We start from the raw sequence: 27,969 nt of genomic DNA, 5'->3' as shown, positions 1-27,969 counted from the left end.
GGTTTTGATGGAAAATTATGACTTTTTTATTACTATTAGTTTCTTCCACTGATCGGGACCAGAACACCTTAACATTGTCTCCTGACTGAATATAAAAAGACAAGATGGCACACACTGGGAAGCAGATTGACATAGTGCTTTATTGAAGCTGTCTGTAAGAAGGAAAATAATGTGCATCCCTATCATATACATTTCATGTGTAAAAATACTAAGGATGTACAGTGTAAAAAACAGCTTCATGTCGATGGTAAGTCGTTGTTTTCACATGGAGGCGGCCTCTGTGGCCAGCAGCACTGCATCCTGACAGCACGAGGGACAGACAGGCTGTTAGATCTGCTTTTGTGAGAAAAATCTTTGTTCCCAGCACTGCACAAAAGTCAACGACGCCTTATGAAGTTGACCGGACAGTGCTTATTCGGGAAACCTAACCACTTGAACTGTAAAGCTACAGTAGATTTGGACATAGAAATCTGATATAGTTTGTATTGTTAGCCTTTTTGAATGTTATTAATAAATGTGTCTCATGCTTCTTGTTATGAACGATAATAGACGAGTACCAGAGATGAAACAGACAGAGGGGGTTCAGACTTGAGGTCAAATACAGAGATCAGTCCAAGTATTTGAGTCTGACACAGGGGGGCTGTGTTACTATCAGCAGGTGATGTATTTACAGAGCAGCTTTAAGAGGGTTAAACTCCTAATGGAAATACTACTGGAGAGGCTTCTGTCGGTGAGAGATGTAAGTAGAAACAGCAGCTTAGGAGTGAAACTGAGCTTTCACACAAGTCAAGGGGAAACTGTAAAGCTGTAACTGGTTTACCCCAGTGTGCCCAAATTCACATTCCCAGTTCAGAGAAAAGCAGCACTGAGGAGTAACGTTACTAAGATCCACCTTCTCCACCTGTGTACATGGAGAAAAAGTCTCCTGATTGCTGAACTGTAACGGTTTCTTTGAGCTCGTCATTTACTTCTGACTTAACGAGAAGAGTTGGATGGCGAGAGAACTTTAAAAAGCAAAAGACATCAGTGGATCTGCAGTGGGTGCCTTCTCCAAACATTCAGACTGACCAAGTTACTGGCGAGTGCTAACTCTGATTTGGACATCTCTGGCAAAAGAGACACTGTCCTTCAGGTTTTGACAGCTTCTTGCTTCAAAGCTAACAGTGCGATGTAGAGGAAAGATGTGCTTTAAAATCCTTGCTTTTCTCAAAAACAAAAAAAACTAATCTGTTTCTTGAAGACAGAGCTGAGTCTGATTCCTTTGAATCTTATGAAAGGTAGTGAAATGGGAAAGTGCCTTTGCCAAAGCTACAAAGCAGCGTTTTGATGAACTCTGGTTTCTAATGATTTTGGCGTAAAGTTGCGCATACAGCTAGAACTCCTCCGTCTCCGCAGACCTGGGTCAAATCAAAGCTGAAATCCGTCCAAATACTCGGCAGCGCGCGCCCACCGCCGCTGCCAGCTGGGCGCGATTTGTAGTCATTTTGAACTGTGGCTTGTGCCAGACAGGCTCAATTGATCAATCTCACTCAAGTATTTTTCATGAGACTTGTGACTCGGGCCGCGTAGTGCGGACAGTGGACTACAGCATGCAGGCCAGCGCCATCCTTTTATTCTGCCATGAAGCGTCTCTGCGAGCTAAGAGCAGTTCAATGGATGTGAAGCGAGTGGTTAAGAGCAGCGGAGAATTACATCTTAAATATTGGTAACAAAAACGAATAAAGGAGGCATTTGTTTTTCAGAAAGTCTGCAGAAAACAAAACTACACCCCCTTTATGCTAAAACAACAAATAAATAAATTAGAAAAAATTCAAGTTATCATCAATAATAATAAAACATTCAAATAAATACATTGGAATGCAGTTTCTACGCCTCGTACTCAAACTTATGTGACATCTTTCTCACCGAGGAACACGAACACATGCTTTGTCTGGGTGCTAATTGAAAAGAAGAATAACTGGCATATGTTTTCCGTACTTGAAGTGCTGGAAGTTACAAGTTCATTGACTTTCTCTGAGCTAAACCATAAGGCTTACTCGGCTTGTGAAGACAGGAGTTTTTGGGGGGATTTTTTTTTTTTTAAGATTGTTGGTCAGACTGGAAGACATGACAAGCACGAACAAGGTCCAGACCGGAGAGACGGGACAGGACGCCTCGAAGACAAATCGACAGAGATTAATGACTTTTCAAGCGACATGCCTCAACCATTATCTCACTGAAAGCACTTGCAAGTCTTTACATTCATCGCGCTGCGGTTTGAAACTCTGAAACATCTCCCTTCCTCTCAACATCCACGAGCCCATATAATCCAAGCCGTCACAATCTTGACATATATATATATATTTATATAAAATAAAGTTGAATACATTTTATAGCTCATCGTTTGCGTTGAAAGCGTCCTGTCCGCCTCTCATTGTCACATTTTGGTCACAAAACACAAAGAAACAAACACAATGGAGCAGGAAGGCGATCCGCTTTCCCTCCTACATTCTTCAGCCATGTTTTTTTTCTTTTTTTTTTCTTGAGGTGCCATTTTCACTCAGCCCTAAGAAATAACATCATTCCTTTTTTTTTTATAGAATAATACAATAGAAAAAGTTAAATATAAAACCGATGAACAATAAATAGAACATATATATATATAGTAGCAATTGCTGTGATTCGTGTAAACCCAAATTGTTGATGCATACCTCAACAAATTCTCAAAAAACCCTTTGATAAAAACCCCTCGCTTATTATCAGTACATTAGTTGTCACATTAGAAAGATCCATTTCATTCTTGGAGCCATGATAACAATATGTCACAGTAAAGCTTTTCCTACATGGACACGAAGTACCGTCTTTTTGTTTGTTTTCCCTTTTGTCGGAGGGGATTTAGAGGGACTTTTTAAATAAATAAATAGAAAAAGAAGAAAAAAAAAACTTTGGGAGAACCTCTTATTTTCACCTCTGAGAACTGCATTGCATTGTGGGTAATGACTCAGAGGAGCATCAGCGATCGGACGTGCTGTGAGTTGAGTGGCGCTCCGTTTCTATATATATACTCACAAAGCTGTTCTAATAGCAGTTGTAACATAGGTTTGTACAATGTTAGCTTAGCTGTCGCGTGCGTTATGACCTGCAGCATCAAGCCTGTATAGCGTTAGCACCGGGTTTTCACTAGTCGCAGCGGGACTACGAGTAGGAGGAGCTGTGGTAGTACCTGTAGTAGTTGTAGTACTTGTAATAGCAGCAACAATAAGAATGGATTGCACGGAGCAAAACCTGAGTCGCATCCTGCTTGTGTCTACAGTATGAGGTGGGTGTGATTTTCACTATTTTCAGCTGCTTCTTCATTCAATCCTTGTGTATTTTCTGCAAGGATTGAATCCGTCTACTCACGAAAAAGCCTGAGATACAACCAGTTATGGCAGTTTTGAGTTGAATACACTCGGTTTCTATTGTAAAAAATAAGAAAAAAAACAGAATTACAAACATTTACTTGAACGCCGTGTTTGGTTCACTGGAGGAGCGGCTCAAATCACAGCAGGTTGGCGCTGATGCCCCGTCTGCCCGCGGCGACCAATGAGGGATCAGACCAGTTGAGCGATTTTTGGATGATGTAAAGTATCTCTTCACGACAATGTGAAAAATACAGGTGAGGGGTGAAAATGAGAGGAGGGGAGTAATGATGAGAAAGGTAAAAAATCCTTCCAGTCAGGCAAGAGTCCCACAATGACGACCCGCGGTGGCTTTCACTCCCGCCCGCTGGCCGAGTAGGAGAACTGTGGGAAGTGCGGCCGTCTCTCATTGTCCAGACAGTCCATCCCGTCCTCGTCAACTGAAATCACATCGAAATTACTCGCCTTGCATCACAAAGTGTCTACTGTTTAACACAAAACACCAAGTTCTTGCTCTGTGGCACTTTATTCTGCAGTTGATTTACACATAAATGATTCAATTAGCGACTGTGTCTTTTATGTGCCAATTTCCCGCTAACTAGCTGATGTGCGACCTACAAAATAAGCAGAACCTCGCTGTTAAAAGCGCAGAAACACATTGGGTTCCCCTCATGCATAATTCAGTGGCGAACACTTGATAAAACCCGTATCTGGATTTTTTCAAAAGCTTGTGAAGAGCCGCATGTGGCCCGAGGGCTATTACTCCGACACTAGAATAAACACAACAACACGTCTAACTGCATTGGTTCATCCCACTTCATTTAGTGGAGAAGCGAGAGGAGGGCCTACAAGACTACTGATTCCACTGATGCAAGTGTGGAGAAGTAACTGGCTGCGGCTGAATCTGGAGAGCATGGTTTGTTCTTACGAATGAAAAAAAAAAGATACTGTACACACGAGGAGACTGACATTTCTCTGGTGGAGTTATGGTGATGGTCTGTGCCGTGAACTCCTCGTCGAAGTATCTGGTGTCTGTTTCTGACGTCACCTGAGGCTTAAAGGGAGGGACCAGCTGTGAGAGAATAAACAACACATTCAGAAATGAAGGAATGTAACTCAGAAGCTTTGAAATCTATAGTGCATGAAACTAATTGTCATCCTACCAGATATTATCTACACCGACAATTGTAGCAGACACCGAATCAACAAAACACAGGCAAATTCAATTCACTATTTCTATTGAACTACTATACACTGCGTTAAAGGAACAGGCCACAGTTTTTCCATACTGAGATATGTTCTTCCCTGAGCTGAGAGTTGATGCGTACCTGTCTTGTCTTTGTGCTTGCACTCAGTCACGCAAAAACAGCACAGACGTTGTTGGCATTTAGCCGCCTGCTCTCTATGTAGCTAAACAGGGATGAAATTAGAAGTGACCAAGCTCTTCCACGTTTCCCCTATTTAAATATGGTTACGTGAGCGTTTTCATGATCCAAGTATAGTTACACAAAATGAAACATGTCGATTTTCTAAGCGGATAAAAAGGGGAACTGTATTGTGAGGCGTAATAACACCTTAGGAGCACATCGACTTTACTGTGCGGACGTCGAACCTAACCGTATTTAAATAGAGAAAACGTGGAAGAGCTTAGTCGCTTCTAACTTCACCCCCGTTTGGCTACAAAGAGGAGAAGAGGCTAAATGCTAACAACGTCTGTGCTGTTTTTGCGTGACTGAGCGCACGCGTAAAGACCAGACAGTTACGCATCAACTCGTCTAAGCTCAGGTAAGAACATATCCCAGTATGAAAAAACTGGCCTTTTCTGTTAAGCAAATTAGGAAATGGAATTGGACTAACTGTGGACTAAAATCCGACTACAACTTCTGAAGTGTGTGGACTGGAGTAGCTTGTATTTGTATTTATTTATATTTTACAACAAGTACAATATACTTAAAAAAAAGCTCATTTCCATCCTCTGTCCCCAACCGGACCAGGCCACACAGCACACACCAACAATCAGGCAGCAAACATATATTTTGCATGCACTCCTGTCCACTCCACACCGCACCCCTTCTGTGGAGGCTGATCCTAAACTTTGGACACTTAGAAACGTTGCACCATTGAAATCAACTTCGAACAAGAAACGTTTTGTATGACAAAGCTGGCGGTCCAGTGGTGTAAAGCTGCTGCTATGTGCATGAACACTGTTCCAACCTCAGCGTCGTGCGATCGAGACTTTGCTGAATGTCTCTCCTCCCTTTCACTCTGAGCTGTCCTGTCAAAGCGTATGGGCCAAAAATCCTTCCTTTTGTTTATATTTCCGATTCATCCAAAATTATATATAATGACAGAACAACAAATAAAAGCACATAAAGGAGCAGGCTACGCTACAATAATAATGCTTCCAGAACTTACTTACTATAGATGAGATATTTCTTGTACAAAATCGACTACAGTCACTGCATTGATTCTACAATGATGAAGGCAAGCTGATGTAAATATTTGTAAATGGGCCTGGGGTTGAACAGGGGGCATGTTACACCTCCGTTATGCCCTGCCATGTGTCTGCAGGGTCGGTCTATGCACTTCCTGTTCATGTGTGAGTCGCTGTATGAGGCACAGGAGGTTAATAAGAGCCTCTACAAGTAGGACTCATAAGGAGAGCTGAAGGATAAGCTATAATCATTATATGGGTAAGCCTTGGTTTTCTTTTCTGCCCCTAAAGTCAACAATAACCTTAACAATGGACAGAGTGAAATGTATTCTTACAACCCCTTTATGACCCTCATCATGTTCTTATCAATGCATACCTTTTTATCATAGACGTCCTGCCAGTCGATTCCAGTAAAGAAACTGTGTCTCATGATTTCCTTTGCATCGTCAGGTCCTCCCCCGAGCCTGGCCAATAGAAAAGTTACTTGACTGTATATTTGACTAACATGGCTCCTCTCGTAAACCCTGCTGACCTCTTGTTGGGGTCTTTGATGAGCAGGCCGGACAGCAGAGACTTGGCGTCGGATGAGAGCGTGCGTGGGAACTTTATGTCCTCCATGAGGATGAGCTCGAACAGTTTCTCGTGGTCCTGGTTGTAGAAGGGCAGCCGTCCGCACATCATCTCGTACGTGACCACTCCAAGGCCCCACCAGTCCACCGCTCGCCCGTAGTCGTTATCCTCCAACACCTGGGGAGCGCACACACAAACGCATTCCTTTTTTTTTTTTTACTGCCGCCATTTTACGAGGCTATTCCGTTTTAGCTGGCATATGCTTTTATTCAGCACTAATTTTATTGGGTTGCAGCTCCGAGGTGTTTTGTTAAGTGACAGATGAAGCTGGGAAGAAAAGCTGTGAATGAAGGTACGGCTTTGTAAGCACAGATAACGAAACGCTGTGGGCCACGAGATAAAGTTAGCTCAAAAGATTTTAATTTAACACTTACTGAATCAAATCCTAAACTACATTAGACTACAGATTCTAGCGTTATTGGTTGGCTTTGTTTTATATTTCATGTCATTACAAACATGCTACATACAAACTGAAAATAACTCCAGAGCAGTGTTACCAATGAACAAAACAATTTACCTTTCTGTAACTTATGTATCATATCCCATAAAATTCAATAAAAGAGATTAGCAATATCAGTTCGAACAGCTGATTTTGTGCTTGTTGCCAAGTGTGAATGAAACATGATCTTTTACAGTAATTGCCATCTGTTTTTATTTGCAACTTTTTTTGGAGTTGTTTGCAGACGTTAACATCACGGAATGGCAGGTCTTCAGAGGACCACAAATGCGTCCACCGTGAACCAAAGCCAACGACACTTAAACCGCGGCTGGCAGGAGCAGACAGGAGAGCGTCCCTGGATGGAGGAGCATTCTGTGCGGGTCAGGGTTGTCCACCTTTGAGTTCACCGCACTGGGACGCTGTGTGCTCTTGCCATGAGCTGGAGGAACTACTCGCTCCCTTATCAAAGCCTCACGTCGAGACTAAGAATCTGCTTCCAGCTCCTGAGCGCTTGTGTCATCCTAACTTCTGCGTCCTCTAATCACATCCTTCCTTCCTTGCCTTTCATCCTCGTGCTCCGCTACGGAAGACCAAGGAACAAGGAAAAGGAAGTGTTTCAGGTGCCGTCGAGGCCCCTATTAACATAATAAGCTTATTAACATGTTGCACAGTAATGAGTGTGCACTGTACTCTGGTGTGCATGAGTGACAAGCTGATCTGGAGAGGGGCCAGCGCGGCATATGCTGCACATCTCGCCAATAATAATAACATCACTGTAAATAATGGAGCAGGCTGAGTGGACATGGCCACACGCTAACACGCATTAATATAGACATGCAAACAGATTTTTGACCAAACAGCAAGAAACAGAAATCAAGTGGTTTAAAAATATAATGTACGCACTGACTGAACGGATACGCCGCGATAAAAACTACGGGACAGCTGGCAGATGCACACACACAAGTGAATAAATAGATTCAAATGAAGCGCTCAGAATAGGATAAATAAAACCTGCTCGACCAAACTGCAGTTAAAGTACACATATTATAAACTGGGTCTCTGTGGCTGTAAACAACATTCTCTCGACATAACAGCATCAGAGATACACAAGTGGTTGTAACGTTTTTACATTGTTTGTAGATATAGAGGTATGTCCGCATCTCACCGCTCACGGCTGGTCCGTTCTCCAGCTCAACTCACACTTAACTCTGAACTACTAATGACGCAGACGCTGCTTCAGTTTGTACTGTCAACATGGGCTGCATGTCTCCACACACTGCCGGTGTGTGAGAGTGTGTGTGCGTTAAGCTGGTCACCCTGTTGGCAGCTGCAGACACAAGCTGGGGAACAAAGTGTGCCGCCAGCTCCAGATATTCTATTGATTGGTACGGCTGGAGGGATAACACTGGCTTAGGCTGCTGGGAGACTGTCAGACGCTCACACACACACAGCAGATGGAATATTTATCTGTCCTCATCAAATTCATAAAGTTTTCAGAGACAAACTAGGAGGCGTTTGGTGTTGTTCAGTCCCTGCAGCAAGAGCACAGACACAATGCTTTATGAAAAAACTGAAAATGCCTCCATTGTTATCAGCGCTGTATCAAATCTGAGGCTAAAGGGTTAACGTGAATTTCCTCTGAACACTTTTAAATACACATTGTATGTACATGCATGAGCAGGCACAAGAGATTATGTTTTGAAAGTAGGTGTGTGTTTTGTCCTGGGACTAGAATAGTGGTGGCAGCTCGGCTGCAAGCGGGGAGCAGATTAATCCACACAGAGCCAGGATGCTGCCCCACTGCCCGAGGCCCAGCCCGGGACATGAAGTGTGAAAAAGATGTGAATAGTTAAAAGAGGCCTGATGCATGCTAAAAATGATTTTAGAGAAAACAGGACAAGACAAAAGTCAGAAGCTACTTAGGAAGAGACGTACATTAGTTTGATCTATGCTGTCCCTGTTGGGACAGTCCAGTGGCAGCTGAGGGACAGAGTCCAAGAGCCTCTTGGGACAGACTCTTGGCAGCAAGGGCAGGACGGCATGAGACAGGACAACACACACAGCCTGTGGCTGTCCCAGCCCAACTCCTCAGCAGGAAATCTGCTCTGGGCCCAACTAACACCAAAAGCACAACTCCACTGCACTGGGATTGGGGTAGATCTAGAGTGGATTTAAAGACATTTACAGTTATTTACTGTTAATTTAGCCTCGAGTCCTGTTTGTGCTTGAGATCAGTCAGTTTGACAATGATTTGGGGGAAATGCTTGACTCTGGGGAGTTGTTCTGCTGTCCAGTGTACGTTAATGGTCTGGACAGTTCTCTAATGACACAGGACCTTTCACTCATGTAACCCTGAAATACTGCCCTCCTCCCCGTCTTCCTCTATCTTACCCCCTTCTCCCTTTAATCCGTCTACTTTGCATCTCTGTAACTTGGCTCTGAGGGAGCTGTGTTATTTTTACACGCGGGCGGGCGGGCGCGCAGAGCGTGCAGGCGGGCGAGTGGCGGCGGCGCTGGTGTAGATTTCCAGGTTTTTTCCGAGCACCTTCCTCCAACCTCGCCCATCTGCCGCCATCTGCCTCGCTTTAGCCTGCACTTTCTACTGCATCACACACACATAAACGCACATCCTGTGAAAAATAACCAACAGCCTCCAATCAGCTTTTGGCACGCAAAGGAAGGGACTCTAAAAAAAAGCACAAAATGCTGCGCCAAATTGTCTTCCATACTTTTTCAAGTGGATATACAGTAGACTATGGCTGTCCCCTCATCTCCACATCTCCACCACCCACAGAGCTGCGCACCTCGCCAGTTGATCTAGCGGCCTTGGTAGAAGGCAGCGCGGAAAGCTGGCCGGTGGACAGCTGCAGCAAATCTACAAGAATGTGTTAGATATGTATGAATACATGAATGTACAGCTTATTTAATTAGTGGGCAGCCAATATTCCACACCAGAGAAAAGCATCAGAAAATATGCGCTTTGAGAATTAATAGCAACATTAACAAATCGATAAAAGACACTACAATCAATGCTTGAAAGTGGCACCTGCCTCAAACTGCCTCTTTATCTGTAAAGCATTATCCCTGTAGGTGAACGCATCAGCCTGAATGTGTGTAGTGCGGTGGGCACTGTGCGTCCCGCGGTTCACACGGGCCTTCCCAGCGAATCCTTGAGTGGGACAGAATCACTGCCTAATGGACGGACCGCCTGTGGATGCTGCAGATGCTTTTATGTAGTACAAAGCCTCTGACAATCTGCACAGTTTACAGAACTCAGTTTACTCAACATACCCGCCAATGCAATCTGTGTCATTTATCATTCACGCCGTTCCAAGCCTTTGTCATGTACTAAACTGGGTTGGACTCCCCTAATGGGCTCATACGCAGGTTAAGAAGAAGTGGAATCATGTTTTTTAGAGCTGGCTTTGTAGATTGTCAAAGACCCTCAATCTGCAAACTATTGTTTTTGTTGTATTGTAAGTCAGCTCAGATCGTGGTGAAGTTACTGTTCATTATCACTGCACAATATATCGCCAAATTACTGCAAAATTAGGCCTCGTGAAAAGGTCAAAATCCCCCTTTAGCCCTGATTCATAAAGCTGTGTAGTACAGTAACTAATACCAGAATATTGCGACATAGAAAGTATTTGGCATTTGTGGAGAAAGCTTGTTAACAGTAAACTCACAATGCCGATTATGTAACGTTTTAGAGAAAGACAAAGTGCGTAGAGCGGAAGTGTGAGGCAGAACAATGGCAGAGAGAGAACAGAGGAGTGGAGGAGAGGTGTTACCTCAGGGGCGAGATACTCCGGCGTCCCACAGAAGGTTTTCATGGTAGCAGCGTCTGTGATACCCTCCTTACACAGGCCAAAATCAGTGATCTTGATGTGGCCATCTTTGTCGAGCATCAGGTTTTCTAACTGCAAAAACAAAGCAGAGAAAAATGAGTCCCGCAATTAAAAATTAGGGAGTAAAATCCTATAATTATGTACTTGGGAGAGAGGCTGTTATTACCATACTGAAACACTAGTGGCACTAGACTCGTGTACAGAGGCATTTAAACTTCATGAGCGTCACAGAGCCTCTCATTTTTAGTGTTGTCTCACTGTGGGCTGCTTTCTTATTGTTTTCTTGGCTGCTGTGAGTGACTGGGGCTGAGGTCAAAGCTGCCAGGCACATATTCAGACAGAGGCATCGCTGTGCACACCTTTCTCCCTCTGTGCTCGTTTATCCAACATCCACACAAACCGTCTCACCTGTTCGCTTGAGAAAATAAACTATATTGACTGGCACGAATATGAACATTTGAAATTAGTGCTTGATTAGGCACAAATGTGAATGTTACTGCAGGCAATTGTGAAACTAATGAGGTTGAGAGGCTTTTGGAGTAAGCAGTTACAGCCCAGTGCAGTGCAGGAGTGCTGCCTCTAGAGGTGGAGGCGGGTCACTACACAGGAGCTCCTCAGGGAACAGGGTGCTCGGTGCCATTTGGACACAGTTGAAGGTATTTCATGTCTTGTTTTCTTGTCCATTATGTTATGTGTAGAGATTTGTTGGAGGTTCATAGTCAAAATCCTGATTTGTTCTGACTGTATGAAGGCGGTAGATTAAATTGGATATATATAGATGTTTATTTTGTCAAAATGAGTGGAAAAAATGTTCACATTGAGACAGAAAACTCCTGTATCCTGAGTCAAAATTATGTATTTGTTGTATTTGGGAAAACGATTGTTGTGTTGTATAAACCCAAATGGGCTGAGCATGTGTGTGTGACACTTTAAATAAAAGATCAAATCATTCATTCATTCATTCATTAACTTTTTACCACCCGCCCTTTCTCCAGCTCGGCTTTACTCAAATCTAAAAGCTTCTTGACTGGAGAGCAACAGTGTAATGCCTCATTTGAAAGCTAAGACCTACAAAAGTGATCGTGACTATGTCGTCACATTGTCGCCGCATTTTTGTCACATTTTTTAAGCGTTTTTGATGTTTGTGTCGGTTTTTGATACTTTGTCATTGCTTTTTGTTGTGTTTCCAGCACGTTTTTGTCGTTTTTTGTTGCGTTTTTTAAGCTTTTAGATTTGGGTAAAGCCAAATGTGCTTAGTTCAGGCGGGTGGTAAGATATTAATATAGCCTTGATAGGAGTACTAACCGATTTAGCAAATAATTGTAGTTTGTTAAGTACAAACCTATATTAATAGCAGTTTTACTGTGTACCAAGGCAGCACAGTTAATCGTAAACACAATGAAATTCCCTTGCAATTATTTAGGCAGCACGATATATATTTTCCAAACAAGTAAATACCGTCTTTAAGGAGCCTTGAAGTTTAGACGTCCGACACTGGCTAAATGCATGTGATTCTTATAACAGTTTAGTAATTCATATTTCTTCTTTTAAGTGCTAATGCTCCTGTACATGTTTAAAGTGAGCACAGTGAACTGATTATTTAAAAATTAGTTACAAATCTAATCCTAATCACAATAATTCAATAGAAATTGCAATTAGCTCATTATCCAAAATCGTGAAGCCCAACTGTGTGCTTGAGCTCTCTGAAGTTTCACTCTCCTCAGCCAAATATCGGTCATTTTGGAACTGCTCATTTCTTGCATGTATGTGAGCTTTCTCTCTGCGTTTACCTTGAGGTCTCGGTACACGATCTTGGCTGAATGCAGGTAGTCCAGCGCAGACACAATCTCGGCTCCGTAGAAGCGCGTGCGCTCCTCAGAGAACACCCTCTCTCTGGACAAATGGAAAAACAGCTGTGGAGAGAGGAAGACGAGGGTCACTGCACGAACGGCAGAGGAACGGGGAGGGAGGGGGACAGCGCAGCAATAATTACTGATTTATTGAAGGAAATTAGCACAACACAAACTGGCTGCCCGCACCATATTGAGATGATAGATAGCGGAGGGGAGGGTTTGGAGCGGGGCGGTGTTGGTGGGGGGTGTCTCGGAGGAGGGAGGGTGGCGGCGCTCGGCAGCTGGCGCCTCTTCTCCAGCACATATACCTCTTCTGCGCTACCCTCTGGGCGGCATTGGCACCGTTCTGATCGGAGTTTGGTGACAGGGCCAAATCAAGGTTTTAATCAAAACACTAGTCAAGTTAAAGATAGAGCCCGACGCTGCCAATAACTGCCTCCTTCCCCCAAAAATCCACACTTTTGGCACACGGAGTAATGACATTTTGCTGCTATAGTTTGGAAAAATGAAGTCAATAATAAAATAAGGAAATTATAGATTTAACAGGATGAAACAGTTCGCAGACAGATTATTATATCTCATAATATAAAGCACAGCTGTTTCCGGGTAGGGCAGTGCTGTGGAATTTAACGTTTTCCTGACACACTGCACGGACTATGGCCGTGTGACACAGGCTACGCACTTACATTGTCTGTCAATGATTACGTCGGATGCGGTATAGGTTGTGGCATGTCATCGCCAAGATATAGCCTTGTTTTCCGTACAAAAAAAGAGCTCCATTTTTATTACTGAGCCAATGGGAACTGCTCATAAGGTCAGAGCAGTGGAGGCCCGGCTGTAGGCCCGGTCACAGCTGGTACATATATTATATTCTTGTTGACAATGACAGACCTATGTTTTGAAGGTTTTAACTTTAATGTACTTAAAGCAGTACTAAGTAACTCATGCCCCTAGAGGCCATAAGCGTCACTGCAGGTGTTGTAGCATGCTACGTTTTTTTGCTCATTAATTGTCTGTGAGAGTAAATACTACGCTGACAGAAAAGACAAAAGGAGAGAGGGATATCCAATTACACAATGGAAATGATTTTTTTTTACTCAAACTTCGCTGTAAATATTGTTTAAGTGAGGCTAGCCCGCAGTTAGCTTTGCCCCGTTTGTCTGTTAGCTTCTTCTTCGTGATTCTATTAGTGCGTATTGGGGCCTTCGACCCGGTGCAGGAAAGCTGCAAGTGTGGTTTTCTGGCCAGAGACACCAGGGGGAGATGAAAGACCCCCCAATCATCTCATTAACACTTGTATTACTCCTTTCTGTAGTCCCTCTGGGGGGAGGGGGGGGGGGGGGTTAAGTTACTGAAGTTACTTGTGTAACTGCAGTTTCAATATTAAGCTCGTGCATGACGGCACTTTGGACTCGAAGTAACAACTTTCTGAGTGACAGTGCAGGATTTCAGAGGCAGTTGTGGTGAACAGGTCTGAGCTCATGCTACACCTTAGGACATTGCTGGAACATGTAGGGGGAGGAAAATACTTAGTTTTAACATTTTTAAACTCTGTGAAGTCTCTTAAAGGCTGCTCGATGAATCACAATTTGAACGGTTGCAATTAGTAATTTGCAAAGATTGCATTGATTAAAAAGACTTTTGCTCAGTCGGCTACACCTCTACAAACATGTCCTAAAATGCATATACTTCTTGTAATAATTTAGCAGTAAATGTTTTCTCTCAAATATGAAGCTCCTGGACATTTCAAATGCACACAGTCAACATTTTTTTTTTTTTAGTTTTTTAGTTAAAAAAAAAATTGCAAACTTAATCACAATTTCAATACGTAAAATTTGCAACCAAACTACTGCATTTGAAGTTTTAGGGACTCAGTTCATCCCGCTCTCCTCTGTCCCACTCGGGCCTCCTCTCTCTGTCATCCAGCTGCAGCCGCCATGACATCAGCCTGCTGTGCCATATGAGTCAAGTTGTACAAATTACCCACGAGACCCAGGGGCGCACTTCTCTCCATTATTGCAGAGGGAGGTTTGCATATGGCTGCCGGAGTGATGCGCGTGGACCACCTCGCTCAGATGGAGATTGCGGTGGCAGCGGTGAGAGAGGTATAACACGACAGGTGGGCCTTCATCAGTGTACTGGCAGCTGTGACTGTGGCAGCTCCGTAATGGGGTGTGCGACTGTGCGAGTTTGTGTGGTCACAATTTGCCCGCTCAGGTACAAAAAAAAAAGGTGTGTGTTAGCCTCGTGATGTGTGTCTGATGTTTTCTGATGTGTGCGTTTTCGCCCGAGCCAGCGCTGGCTGAACTGTCTCAGAGTAACAGGGAGGGAGCAGGTGACGCCGACTCCCAGGGATTGGATCAAGATTGTGAAAATGTACCGATTAAAAATCTGAGAAATGGAAAAGTGGGAGATTCCAAACTCATTTCATTTCCGCATGTCATCCTGGCTCTATCTGCCCCATAGGTGTGTTCATAAATAGATACAAGCGGAGAGAGGCAAGAAGCAGGCGACAGTTGGTTGGTAAATTAACGGTGTTAGGAAGCAATCGAAGAGGCAAACTTTAGGTTCTGCACAGTGTTTGTTCTAGCTTAACATTCCTGTGTGTCCACGGAAAACACACACACTATCCAATATACTTATAGACTTTTTGGATACTAATCAAACTTTATTCATGAATCACTTGTGTGGTGTGACTGTGACTAACTGGACTGTCTCTGATTAGGGCAGGGCGATGTGCCATCTATGGGATAGTGTCGAAATTGCAGTTCAGAAGATATGAGTTCATCCGAGTACATCCCTAATGTGTGTGTGTGTGTGTGTGTGTGTGGGTGCATGTGTGTGTGTGTGTGTGTGTGTGTGTGTGTGTGTGTGTGTGTGTGTGTGTGGCAATTTTTCATATTTCTGATGATTTGCAAAACGCCACTTGATCAGAGAAACTCCCCATAGGTTTTGCCCTGTCCTATTAAATAATGTGAGTGTGGAGTGTTAACTGTAACAGCCTGAATGATTATTAATTATCATTTTATTGTTAGATTGTTTTGTGTTTTCTTTCACTTTGTATTTTTGTTGTTATCTTGTTTTATTATTACGTTAAGCTTTATGTTTTAGTGATTTAAAGCAAGGGTCCGCACAGCAGTAAGAGCTCCCAATTGTTTTTATTTATTTATTACACCATTTAAAGTGACGTTTTGGGCCTCATGCCCTTCATCAGACCCAGCTTTATGCTTTATGTTAAGCTTTATGTTTTAGACATATTTTGTGGGAAGAAAAAAGGTAAAAAAGTATGAATGGCCTTTCTATACAGACAGTGAAACACTGTGCTTTTCTTCTTTACAGACAATACCCCCTTGATCTAATCCCCCAATAAAGTATTGCACTATAATCCCAATACGACCCAGTGTAAGAACTGATTTTTGGGGCGTCCAATACCAATATGAAGGGGATTGCTGGGGAGCAAATCAACGTCCGCGCAGTAAAGTGAAGATAATACTGTGTAGATGAAGCGCTCCTAAGGTGTGATTATGCCTTACAATGTAGTACCCCTTAGAAAATCGTTTAATTTTGTGTAACTATACTTTGATGGTGTAACTACTCACGTAACTGTATTTAAAACGGGGAAATGTGGAAGAGCTTGGTCGCTTCTAACTTCACCCCCATTTGGCCCCATAGAGGAGCGGAGGAGAGGCTAAATGCTAACAACATCTTTGGTCTTTTTGCGTGACTGAGCACACATGTAAAGACCAGACTAGACTAAGATCAACTAAGCTCAGTTAAGAACATATCTCAGTATGGAAAAACAGTGGCCTGTTCCTTTAATTTGCTGTTTTTTTATTTTTTATCTCTCAAATAGCCAATAGTTAAACATTCATTATTATAGTGAAGGTTTCAATCATAGAAATATATAGAAATATAATATACAGTCAGTGTTGAACTGTGACAGCGTGTATAGGGCTGATTTATTCTGGACATTCATGTATAGTAGTTACTGTAGATCGAGCTTGTCAAAAATCAGCAGATACCAAAACACTCATATATTCCCGAAAGTATAAGAAAAAGTGTACAAGATAAAATATATATAATAGAACAAACTTGTGTTATGTTATGTATCGACCGGCTTATATATCAGTCGGTCCCGAACAAGTGGTTTTGAGCCCGAATCTGGGGACCTTCCAAAGTGGGCAGGCAATGCAGTAACATCTAGTACTCTCCCCCTCCCCCTTGGTGAAATGCTCGTTTTTAGTGTGCCGAGTAAAGCATAGAAAAAAGTAAACAACAGACAGAGAAAACCAAATTCTCACGATGTATCTCTTTCGCAGCAGAAGCAAAGTCGCTGTCAGTTATTGTGGTGAAGCTGTGGTTTACGGGTTCAGCCATTGATGGGAGGTGTCCCACACAGGCTGTCAACACTGTGCCAACGCACTCACTGTACACGCAGAGTGTGTGTTCTGATGCGTTCCTTACCTCTCCTCCATTTACATACTCCATAACGAAACAGAGGCGGTCTTTTGTCTGGAACGAGTACTTCAGAGACTGCAAACACAATCGAAAACAAACAATGACGCACTTTGTCCATGTGATTGGACATCAAAACAAACTCTCACGTGCGACTATTGTCTCACTCAATCAAAAGCTGTCTGTGCTGCTGCTGCTGCTGACCGAGACAGAGCTGGCATTTTACGTTCCTGTATGAAAGTCTGACAGTGATGTTGAAAACTCTGCTAAATCCAACCGAATGAATGTTTCACCGCATCACTGCTCGTCCTCAGCGTTAACACTTCAACATAACAACCCACGATGAAGTTTGGACACCTCTGCCCCGGGTACAAGCAGAGTCACGCGATGACCTGAATAGATTCATTGTTGTCTTTCAATTTCGCCGGCTGTAATTTTAGAGTGAATGAGCGGCCGATTTCTCACACAGCGAGCCGCCTGTGCCCCTGCCGAACCAACGCCACAGGAGCAACAAAACATGATCACTCATAGCTTCACAGTGTAAGCCGGTATTGCTGATTAAGATGGGAGAGTGCGCCGCGTCTGCGTTTGAAGCGGCTAAACAAAAGAGCAGTTGTTCTGGCGTCTCTTTTGTTGCTGCAGGTGTGACATGGGCAAACTCAGAAGTGAACTGTAATTATCCGCGAGACGTCAAGTGTGTAGCGTTAGGCGTTGTCACGGATGTTAGAAATTAGCAATATGTGTATGGCTACAACAAAGGTAAACCGACAGATGCAGCCCTTAATGTAGAAAGATTCGGTGCGTAAGGCTTAATTAGCCCCTGGAGAGCGACGCAGGAATATACAGATCAATATGGCAGTAGTGTGGGGGAGTGTACACCTGTACAGATGTGTTTGCCCATGTGCATATGTCCAACTACAAAACAATGTGGTGGTGGTGGTGTTCCTGGACTACTCACCGTCAGAAAGGGGTGTCTGGTGTTCTTTAGTACTCGGCTTTCTGTGAGCGTGTGTGCCACTTCATCCTGTTTCAGTGAGGGGGCACACACAAAAAATAATTCAATAATGGGCTGTGGAGGAAGCAAGAGAAATATACTAAAAATATCCAGACCTTGGCGATAATGACTTCTTTCTTTAGGATCTTCATGGCGTAGTATTTTCCACTGGCTTTTTCCCGAACCAGGATGACTTTGCCGAAGGTTCCTTTACCGAGCAGCTTCAAGTAGTCGAAGTCGCTCATGGTCTGCAAAACAAGATCTTCTTCTCAAACCTTTTTAAACAATCTTGCAGGTTATACGGCCCTCAAGGATCAAAGAAATAAGCAGCAAACAATAGTGCAATTACATTCTCTTCAATAACTGATCATGGCTTAGCAACAATAAGGCTGGGCTGATTCTTACTCTTTTGAACCCTTAAGTGCACAGTACCTTGCGTTTGTGGTGTGTGGTGGAGATGTCCATCTCCTCCTCGACCATGTTGTCGATGTTGGACATGGGACTGCACTGGATCCTTTCCTCTTCCTGTCTCTGAAGCTTATCAGCCACCATCTGTATAGCCTCCGTCCACTCATCTCTGGATTACAATATAACATCAACATCAGCCCTAAATTAGGTGAAGCTGAATTAATTATGAATATATTTTTCATGTTGGAAAGGTATTCATTTTTAACTGATCTACTGCTAAACATACGTTTGCCAGGTACAATTCTGCTGTTTGTTTTGTTACATGTAAAATAGAGGTGGAGTATTATGAATCTGTTTCCTCCTTGTAGTAATTTCCCACTGTACAATAGACCTGTTCACACAACAGTAGACACCTGCGTATTCAATAAAACATTTAACCCCGTTCTAAAGGCCCTTCAATGTTTTTCAATTAGCACAACCACCTATTTGTGCTGCGGTGAGGCAACATGGTCAGCTAGAGACTCAACCAAATGAGCAATGATCACGGAGCAGAACTAATGCCACCCAGTCTGTGCGCGAGCGTGTGCCGGGCCTTTCACTGTGTGAGGAAGGAAGCACACCCAGCAGCGAAGGCAACAATGCACTGTTGTTTGCTAACACTGTTCCTCCCCATTGACTTTCCATTAGAGCTGTTGTTCAACATCTGCTGAGCCAAAGTGCCACGTGCATTGTGTGTGTGGAAGCATTAGTGTTCATCATCTCCTCCAGAAGGCCAAGCTATGCATCAAGATGTGCAGACCTGCTACTCTGTGATAATGATGGATATTCAACTTCCCACACAGACCCATGCTTCCTTCTGTTCTCATGAAGACAAAAATAATGAATTTAAGATGTTCCTGTGGACAAGCTGCATAACATGTCGTCTGACATATTAAACTGGCCGATACAAGAATTCACCTCTTGCCTAATTACAGAGGCAAAATATATTAAGGACGGGACGATAAACAATAATATTGTTAATCGCGATAAATTGATTATCGCGCTACAAGATAATCGCTAAATCCACCAGACAACCAGTGCCGGTAACTTTACCGGGAGTGGGTGCGTCTTCATGGAGATGTGACTTAAGTCAGCAGTATTTAAGATTTCAGTAGCTTAGATCCTCATCCAATTCCATTCTTTGATTACCCACTGCAGAAATAGCATTTTCTGTGTCGAGCTGCTCATTAGCTGCATGTTTTGTATTGAACAGTATAGTCCAAAATGTTACACAGCGTTCCTTTAAATACTCACTCAATATGACATTTACAACAGACAATGAAGAGGGATATTTAATCATTGCCCAATCCCCAACATTACTGCAGTTTCAATTAATTTTTAAACCATAGGTAAAAAAAAATTATACGATTATAACGATATTATGTTATCTCAATTTTATTTTGGCCAAGATAATCGTGACCCCAAATTTCATTATCGTCCCATCCCTAAAATATATTAATATTATGATCACCAGTCAGTCCCCCAATATGTCACGCTGCGCTCTATTAGTTAAGGGTTTTTTGTACTGGAATACCATTAATTTTAGTACATTTTAAAAGCATTATGATCTTCCGATTATAAAGCCTTTTTATCAACAGTGAACTAGTGGGCCAGTCGTTGCTTTACTTTGACAATACCTGAAAGGAAATAAATGTGCTGCGAAGAATTGAGAAATAAAAAAATTGAACCACAACTAGCACACACACACAAAAAAGGCAGATATAGGGCCTAAAAGCCACAAACTTTTATGTAAAGGTAATGTAATGGCAGAAGTTACATTTCATTTTCATTCCTGGTTTAAATTTTAATATCCAATGTCATTTGTGCCTGTGGATTCTTTGGTAACCTCAGAATGTCTAAAGGTTTCCTGCCTCATCTACACTCAAACAGAGTTAAGCTGGTGCCACATGCCGGGGTTACAGTCTCACTGTAAACTTAGTGAATCGAGGTGACGCCGAGATGATATTCAAATATTGTCAAATCCTCCTCAAAAGCAGGCTGGGATTTACATGCACACACTTTCAAATGCATTTGCCTTGTGAAGCCGCGATGGATGGTAATAATGAAACCTGTTTGACTCCCAAATGATCACCCCTGTGTCTCATGTTTTGTTTTGCCCATATGTTTCCTTGAGGGATCTGGAGATAAACATCCGTCTGAATCTAAACAGCGCTGTCTGTGTGTGTGTTTTTAAAAGATCTGACTGGCTTTTTTACTTCTGAACGTACCCTACACACTCCAAAACAAGGGCAAACTTGCTAATGTGCGACAATGGCGTCGTGGCTGTGAGACGGCCATGATGTGCACAAACTACATGAAAAGCAATGGAAAACTCTCTCAAGGTCAGGCGGCAGATAAATGCTCTCTCTCATGGTAAGAGTGTTTTTTTTTTTGTATAATGAGTTTTTTTGCTAATGAGAGATAATGGGCCTGCCTACAGTCGGGCACTGTGCCAACACGTGCCACCCCTCTCCGCTAACGGCTGGGGCTGCCAGAGCTGGAGTCCTGCCAGTTCGGTACAGTGCGACAGATACAGTAACTTGCTTAACTTCAATGGCAAAGAGACTCCTCTAAGCGAAACATCTGGGACTTCTTATTTTGCTGACCGGCAGTAACGGACAGTCATTAAAATGGACACATGCTCGCAGTTTCCTATTTGATTATGTTGCGCTCTTATAACGCGACATATAAGAAAGGCAAAGTTGGACAGACAGCTGCAACATACAGAGACAAACTCAAAGGATGCGCAGAAGCATCTGTGGTCTACTGGGCAAAGCTGTTCATTTTCAGGAGATAAACACCTCAGCTCCTCAGAAAGGAGCCGAGCAGCTGGAGAATTTATGCCGACGCAACTTGAAAGGTCTCCTTTCCGCTCGCTCTGCCTCACCTGCTTTTATTCCACGCGTACACACACACACACACACACATGCACGCCCTGACAGAAAAAGACAAACGCTTTCACATGTTACACCGCTAACCATTGTCTGTGAGCCTGTTGATAATTAGTCGGCCACATGTGTGAATAGACTTTAAAAGAATAAACAGGAACAACAAATTTATAGAATAATCTGAAGGCTTTAGAAGTTAAAAATAAAACATACCGTTCATCAGGAGTGTCTACGTGGAAGGTCCTCTCGATGACAGTCGTCCACTGGAGACAACGAATGATGAAGGTGTTCGGTTTGGGCCTTTCTGTTTTCATCAACTGACATTCTGCAAAGAGCAAATATCTTGTTTATTCCTGACACTATACTTCACAAAAATATGTTTACCTTTTTATAGGAAAAGGTTTTGATACATTCACATTTAAACAGATAGAAGACACGACACTGGAGTTTTGCACTGGGTCAGACTAACTAAAAAGAAGTGTTTCCAATCAGGAGTTCTTTGAGGACATGAAACTAAAATGATAAGCTTTGAAAGATTCCTAATTTACTTGCATTTTGTTCAGGAAGTGGGAAAACATGGGAAAAATGTTGTGTGGATATGCAGCTGTAAATCTGTACCATCTGTACCAATGCAAGCTAAATTTCACTTTTTTCATGAATATTTTTCTGTTCTGTTTCTGTGCAATGCCGTGACAGGATCCAGATGAACTTATTAAACTTAAATTCAGACAAAAGTGGCTCATTATTCCCAGGGAGGAGTAAGAGATGTGGTGTTCTGCAGCTCCGTGTTCATGTGGTAAATATGTGGAGTGGGGAGTTGTTTTGTGACAAAGGGCAATATAGTAGGCTATTATCATACAAATGCATAAGACAGTACACAAAGTGGGAAACTTAGACACACAAAGCCAGATGGGGCTGTGCACTCGCTGTGTGGGAAAGAAAGCATCTTCATTGTCCCTCAGCAGTCTCTCTGGTTATTGGGGACGAGAGCTGACATAAAAGAACATTCTAATCCATCTTAGTCTTCCCATCACTGCTCTCCATGACGGCTATTCACTTCCATAGGTCGCACTCTTTTATGTACATCTCACCTCTCCTAATCACTCCTTTCCTCGCTCCACCTAGCCTTCGTCCTCTATCCCACGTCCAATTACTCTCTGTTTAAGTGTGGCACAGCGCAGCACGTCGCGGCTCCCCCTAAATATAGGCATGAAGGTTAATGACAACAGGTCGAGCGCACATCTGACTTTCAATGTAAACTCAAGCTGCGCGCGTACACAAAAAAACCTGACTGCAGAATGGGGCCCGCTGTGCCATCGGTAAACAAGGTCATGTTGCGGCTCCTGCCAAAAAAGACCGGGCAATGGGCACGTGCGGGCGGAAGTTTCTTTAAACGTCCGCTGGAAATTGGGTTGTTGTCGTGGTCGTCACAGCAGGCCATTGTGAAACGTGTGTAGCAGTTTAGTGGGTGGATAGGCGAGTGAGTGTGAGCGGCAGGCGTGTATGGATGAGTCCCTCTGCTGGGAACAGGCCTGTACCCTCTCTGTTCCATCTGACCACTTCTGTTGTTCCTGCAGATAAACAACGAAACGCAAGCAAACTGCACACAAGTACACACGCCACCTGGCCTCCCAGCTTTGGGCAGCAGATGTGGTAGTGCCAGCGCGGTGCCAAGCATCCGGAGCCCGATGTATGGCCTGGCCTGTCCACCCTGTACCCGGCGCTTTCTCCTGCAGCGCAGTCTCCTCCTCTCTGTCTGTTCAGAGCTGCTGGTCCTAAGCTCCACCCACAGCCGCTCGAGCGTGTCTTCGCAGCCTCCAACTCCTGCTTCTTAGAGCTTCTCATCGTTTACAGCGCGCGGTTGTCCTCCCTTTCATACTCGCTAATGTGCAATTCTTTATCATTTTCCGAGAGGCATCTGCAAATGTTGGGGCATTCATCATCGTTTTGTAAGTGGTTCTCACACAGCTAAGTCCGGCAAACCCGTTCTATCAGTAATTCTTCACCAAAAAGTAAAAAGAAAATGTCATATGAAAGGATGAACCAAAGACTACTTCTTTGTCTTTGGCTGATGGATCCAGTTAGGCGTACATTTTGAAAGATGTCCCGATACAGTAATCCTAAAGCCTGTTGTTTAACTTTAGACCTGTTCAAACATGCTCTGAAATGCCTGTGCTCCTTTGATTAGTTTAGCAGTTCATACTTTCGTCTTCTCTCAAATGTAAAAGCTCATTTAAAAAGTGAACCGTGACCAGATTCTTAATTTTTAAATATAAACTACAAATCTTTTATTATATTTTGTTTTTTTGAAAAAATCAGCCAAATTTTACATGATGCAGAAATTAAACCAGCCTCATGCAACAGAACTAGTGAAATTATTTTGAGATTGGCCGTGTTTAGGATTGGAATTTGTTACCACAGTAGAGATAGAGGTCTAAAGATTTCCTTACAGAGTAAATGTTTCAAATCCATTTAGAGATAACTTTGTACTCTCAGCCTCTGCGATAACAGACAATTGCTTATGTTCCGGTTAATCACACGATGCAAACAACACGCATTCATATGTGTGTGGACAGTGTGGACAGGTGCGTGGATAAAAGGTGCTGCAACGTCTGTGGTGCAGTGCAATGTAAAGATCACACAGACAGATCAGCATCAAATATGTGTGGGAATAATTTATATAATCTCACATGCCTTAGCGGGGGTAAGATATATCATTCAGATTAGCAGATGTGTTGTGTAGTAAGAGTGGGTAGTTAGTTGATCACATACTTGCTACAGAGAAGTTATTTAGAGGATAGGGCAGGTCTGCGTCTTGAGGTTTCTCTTTGTAACCGATGAACGAACCGTCTGTTTTCAGCAGGAAGTACCGTGGCCGCCAATTCTTTATGTATTCACCTGGAAAGAAACAAACAGTGAAGGCGTTAAAAGGAGATATTTCAACTCAAGCCAATATGATGATGCTAATCTGGCTTCATGGTATCATCTATGTCAGCGATATGGGATCTAAAGATTATAGAGATGATTATGTTTTTAAACACAGATCTGATTCCCCTGACAGCTGAGCGCCTGTCTGTTCAGGCCGGCCTCTCATCTGTCCAAAGAGAGTCTCTAGGAGACCCTGAGCGGTTGCCAGATTCCAATCGGATTATCATGAAAAAAACTACAAAAACATGTTTACCCACACAACAGTCAAACTATCATGCCAGCGCCATCATCTGGCTGATACATAGGCAGGTTTCATGACGATGACCCTGACATCAAGTGCACACACACACATGCACACACGCACACACGTGCGCACACACACACACACACACACACCTGATGTACAGCATTTCCGACGGGCGGAAGGACGACGCAACATGAGAAAGCACAAAGTGTGGAAGGAGATGACATGCAGTGGGATGGGATTACATGGATGACCCTTCTTAGAACGCAGCAACAAACAACAACATCTGCTAAGCAGCTGGTGACAGAGTAATACCCAACTGGCTGACAGCGACTGGCACTGCGGTACGGCACCACAGCTTTATCAGATTACCCCCGGCAGGATTACACCAGTGTCAAACATGACCACAGCTCACAGGCCCAGAACTGTGTACATTCACACTTAGTCAGTCCTCGCAGAGACAACAATTATCAGCTGTGCTGAAAGAAAATCGAGATAGTTCCACACTCAGTACAAACTATTTACTTTTTTTAACCTGTCGTTACAGCCATAACGCTGCAGAAGTTATGTCTTGTGTAAGCCAATCTTAGTCACATCACAGTTACCTTTGTCAGCACTTAGTCACCTCAGTCAACATGAACTCATTCAACTAAAAGAATGCTTTCCATAAATACTTCATTGGTCACAGAGGGACGGTGCCAGAAAATACAGGATTACTCAAACAAGATAACAAAACAACTCCTGGTATGGTTTTGAAGAGCAAACGTAATACCAGATTTAGCACCGAATACCCCTTTAATAATAATAAAAGAGTGAACTCGCAAAGTTGATTATGTCACGCTCCGGAAGTCAACCAGAATGTGTGCTCAGTAAAAGTCTGTAAACTGTAAAAGCTACATCTGGCACCACTGATGGAGATAAAGCCACAGTCCAAGTTCAGAGCACACCTGAAGAGCTACATGGCAGATCTGACCACCTTTAGAGGCTGCTCCTCCACTCGCAGAGACCGGGCAGAAGCAGGCCGGTGTGTGTGTTCTATTTGTGACATCCATTTAAAGCGGAAATGACAGCAGGCCGCGCTCGTTAACACGTCGCAGAAAAACACCTGCTCCGCTGATGGGAGCGTATGAGCGAGCGGTCCGCGCCGGTACCTCTGGGTGAAGAAGGTGTGTGTCTGGGAGAACAGGAGGGATTTGAACCATCGTACAGAGACGTATCGGAATCGAAGCCAAACAAGAAAATGCTGCTTGGTGCCAATGCGTCATCCGGATTAACAAATCACACCTCTCCTTTCATCCATTATCCCAGCTTTGAATTTTTTTTTTTTTTTTCTTATTTTCACAAATCCACCCACTCAGCCTCCTTCTACCGTTTACTGTTTACTCCTGTACTGTCAGGAACAAAGCATATTCTTTGGAAAGCTGTCTGCTGACAAACAGAGGGGTGTGAGAGGGGAGGTGGACTGTGGAGGGCCTGTGGGGGGAGTAGCCAAATAACCAAAAAAGAACCAATATTGTATAACTTGTAATGCACACCACTACTGGAGGAGCACACGTCAAGAAGGATCTCATGTCAGTATGCACCGGGGCAGAGTCACAGTTACTTGTTTTAGGGGAAAATGCTATTTGGTTTCAGAAGTTCTTCTCTGTTTTTACCCATATACTGCTACTGTTTTTAATACTGCTCTGGCCACAAGAAGGAAGGGGCAGTGAAAGCAAATAAAAAAGAAAGTTCTGAAAATGGTACCAACGCTTTCAAATGTGGAAGACGTCAACTTTGAAGGTTCTCCCATTCTCCCTTCATATTACCCTCTGCAGTAAATTAGCAGGGAGCACAGAAGTCCCAGTATAAAAATCTGGCTAACTTTACAGGAGTGAAATATGGATTGTTTAACAAATGGAAGGAAATAAAAAGAAAGTTAACTGATAAACTATTAAAAACTGGCAAAGATAAGCGGCCTGCTGGTCTGCAGCCAGTCATTTCTCTGAGTCAGTTTCTACATCAAGTGTCCAACCAATGGAAGCCTGTGGCTGGCCACTCCATCGCTCAGCTGTCCAGTACAACTGAAAACATTTAAGCAATCCTTCTGGCCGGTGCTGAGGCAGAGCGCACACGTCCACTGGGGGCGGGGGAAGGGGCAGCCAGGGGTGGCACAGACGGAGAGAGGAGATGGACAGTTGTCCACACAGAAGCGTCCAAACAAACACAGGCACGCACCAGCGCAAACACGCACACATGCACAACACTGTTCTGTTTGGACCTTCCAAATCTCCCAATGATCCAATGGTGTTCTGTCGAGCTATCCCGTCTTGGCCCTGGCTGTAATGAGTCCAGCTCTCCCACTCTGGACAGCTTGTCTGGGGAGCCACATGTCTCTGGTTTGGACTGCTGGAGAAAACAGAACAGCCGGTCTCCTTCCCACACCATCTCTCTCGGACTCCGCACTTCAGTTTCATTAAGTTTGCAGCACAACTTTACTTTTCCCTTAAGGCCAATTAGTAAATACTACACTATAGACTTCTTAAAACAACGGAAGTCTCTTGTTCCTTGTTAGAACGACATATATCAGCAAACAGAAGAATGAGAAGATGTTTGGACGGATTAAAACCTTTGAGAAGCCCACACGTCCACAGCGCATCAAAGCTTTGCAACTGTCTGAAGATGGACTGTGTTGACTAGGTGCATGTTTGTGTGAGCAGAATACTTGTTAAATATGGAAGCACACTGTCACATCGAATTTGTACAAGTAATATGCCAAACCAAGACTTTTTAAAGAATCGTTTAGATTGTCTGGAGAAAGTCTTGTTGGCACATCCGCCAGTTGCAGCTTGTGGATTTAGCTGTAAAAATGAATCAGCTGTGACTGTGTCCGTTCCAAGCTTTCTGATTGGACAATTACAACAAGGTGCTGACGAACTGTCGCTCAATTAGCGGAGACTGATTAACCGCTCAGGTTCGGGACAGAGACAGGGGGAGCGGCGAGTGCGGAGACAGGTAGCAAATTATACAAGTCTGAATTCACGCCAACTAAGTGAGTCACGCAAACTTTTCCCTCCTTCGCCACTCTCTTCCTCCGAACACCTCCGATCTCATGCCCGATGCGATAAACAACAGAGAGGGAAGGCAGCGTGAAAGAAAAACATCCTCGACAAATAAATAACCCCATAACTATGTGAGCTCACCAGCCATTTGTTAATCAACTCTAACAGGAATTTAATTTAATGCTTTGGCCAAGGCTGGAGCTGATATGCAGATGGCGCAGAGATGGGGCTGTGCGACTGGAGCTCTGGGAACTGGAGTCGTGGGGGAGTAGGAGGGTGGGGGGGGATGAGGATCAGGCTGGGACAGCTCTGGCGCGTTTCAGCACACAGCAGCGCAACAGCACAGGGATGAGAGAGGTGCTTGTAAAATGCACATGATAAGAAAATT

The 27,969-nt window shown here is 43.5% G+C and overlaps 1 protein-coding gene across 2 annotated transcripts in view; it reads right to left on the bottom strand.

Moving 5' to 3' along the window:
* Window positions 1–20: 20 nt before the first annotated feature.
* akt3a (v-akt murine thymoma viral oncogene homolog 3a) overlaps window positions 21–27,969 on the bottom strand; it is a 52,202-nt gene continuing 24,253 nt past the window's right edge. For both annotated transcript variants that reach the window (XM_079559641.1, XM_079559642.1), the window contains exons 3-14: window positions 24,141–24,266; window positions 21,582–21,693; window positions 18,466–18,610; window positions 18,150–18,281; window positions 17,998–18,063; window positions 17,049–17,117; window positions 12,522–12,644; window positions 10,675–10,803; window positions 6,347–6,561; window positions 6,191–6,278; window positions 4,350–4,452; window positions 21–3,820 (exon numbers count right to left, since the gene is read on the bottom strand). In XM_079559641.1, the coding sequence (XP_079415767.1) occupies window positions 3,735–3,820; window positions 4,350–4,452; window positions 6,191–6,278; window positions 6,347–6,561; window positions 10,675–10,803; window positions 12,522–12,644; window positions 17,049–17,117; window positions 17,998–18,063; window positions 18,150–18,281; window positions 18,466–18,610; window positions 21,582–21,693; window positions 24,141–24,266 (1,394 nt within the window). In that variant the 3' untranslated portion in view covers window positions 21–3,734. The remainder of the gene's footprint in view (window positions 3,821–4,349; window positions 4,453–6,190; window positions 6,279–6,346; window positions 6,562–10,674; window positions 10,804–12,521; window positions 12,645–17,048; window positions 17,118–17,997; window positions 18,064–18,149; window positions 18,282–18,465; window positions 18,611–21,581; window positions 21,694–24,140; window positions 24,267–27,969) is intronic.

Source organism: Gobius niger (genome assembly GCF_951799975.1).
Source record: "Gobius niger genome assembly, chromosome: 7".
In the NCBI taxonomy this organism is placed as follows: Eukaryota; Metazoa; Chordata; class Actinopteri; order Gobiiformes; family Gobiidae; genus Gobius; species Gobius niger.
This window is presented reverse-complemented; position numbering and strand designations above follow the sequence as displayed.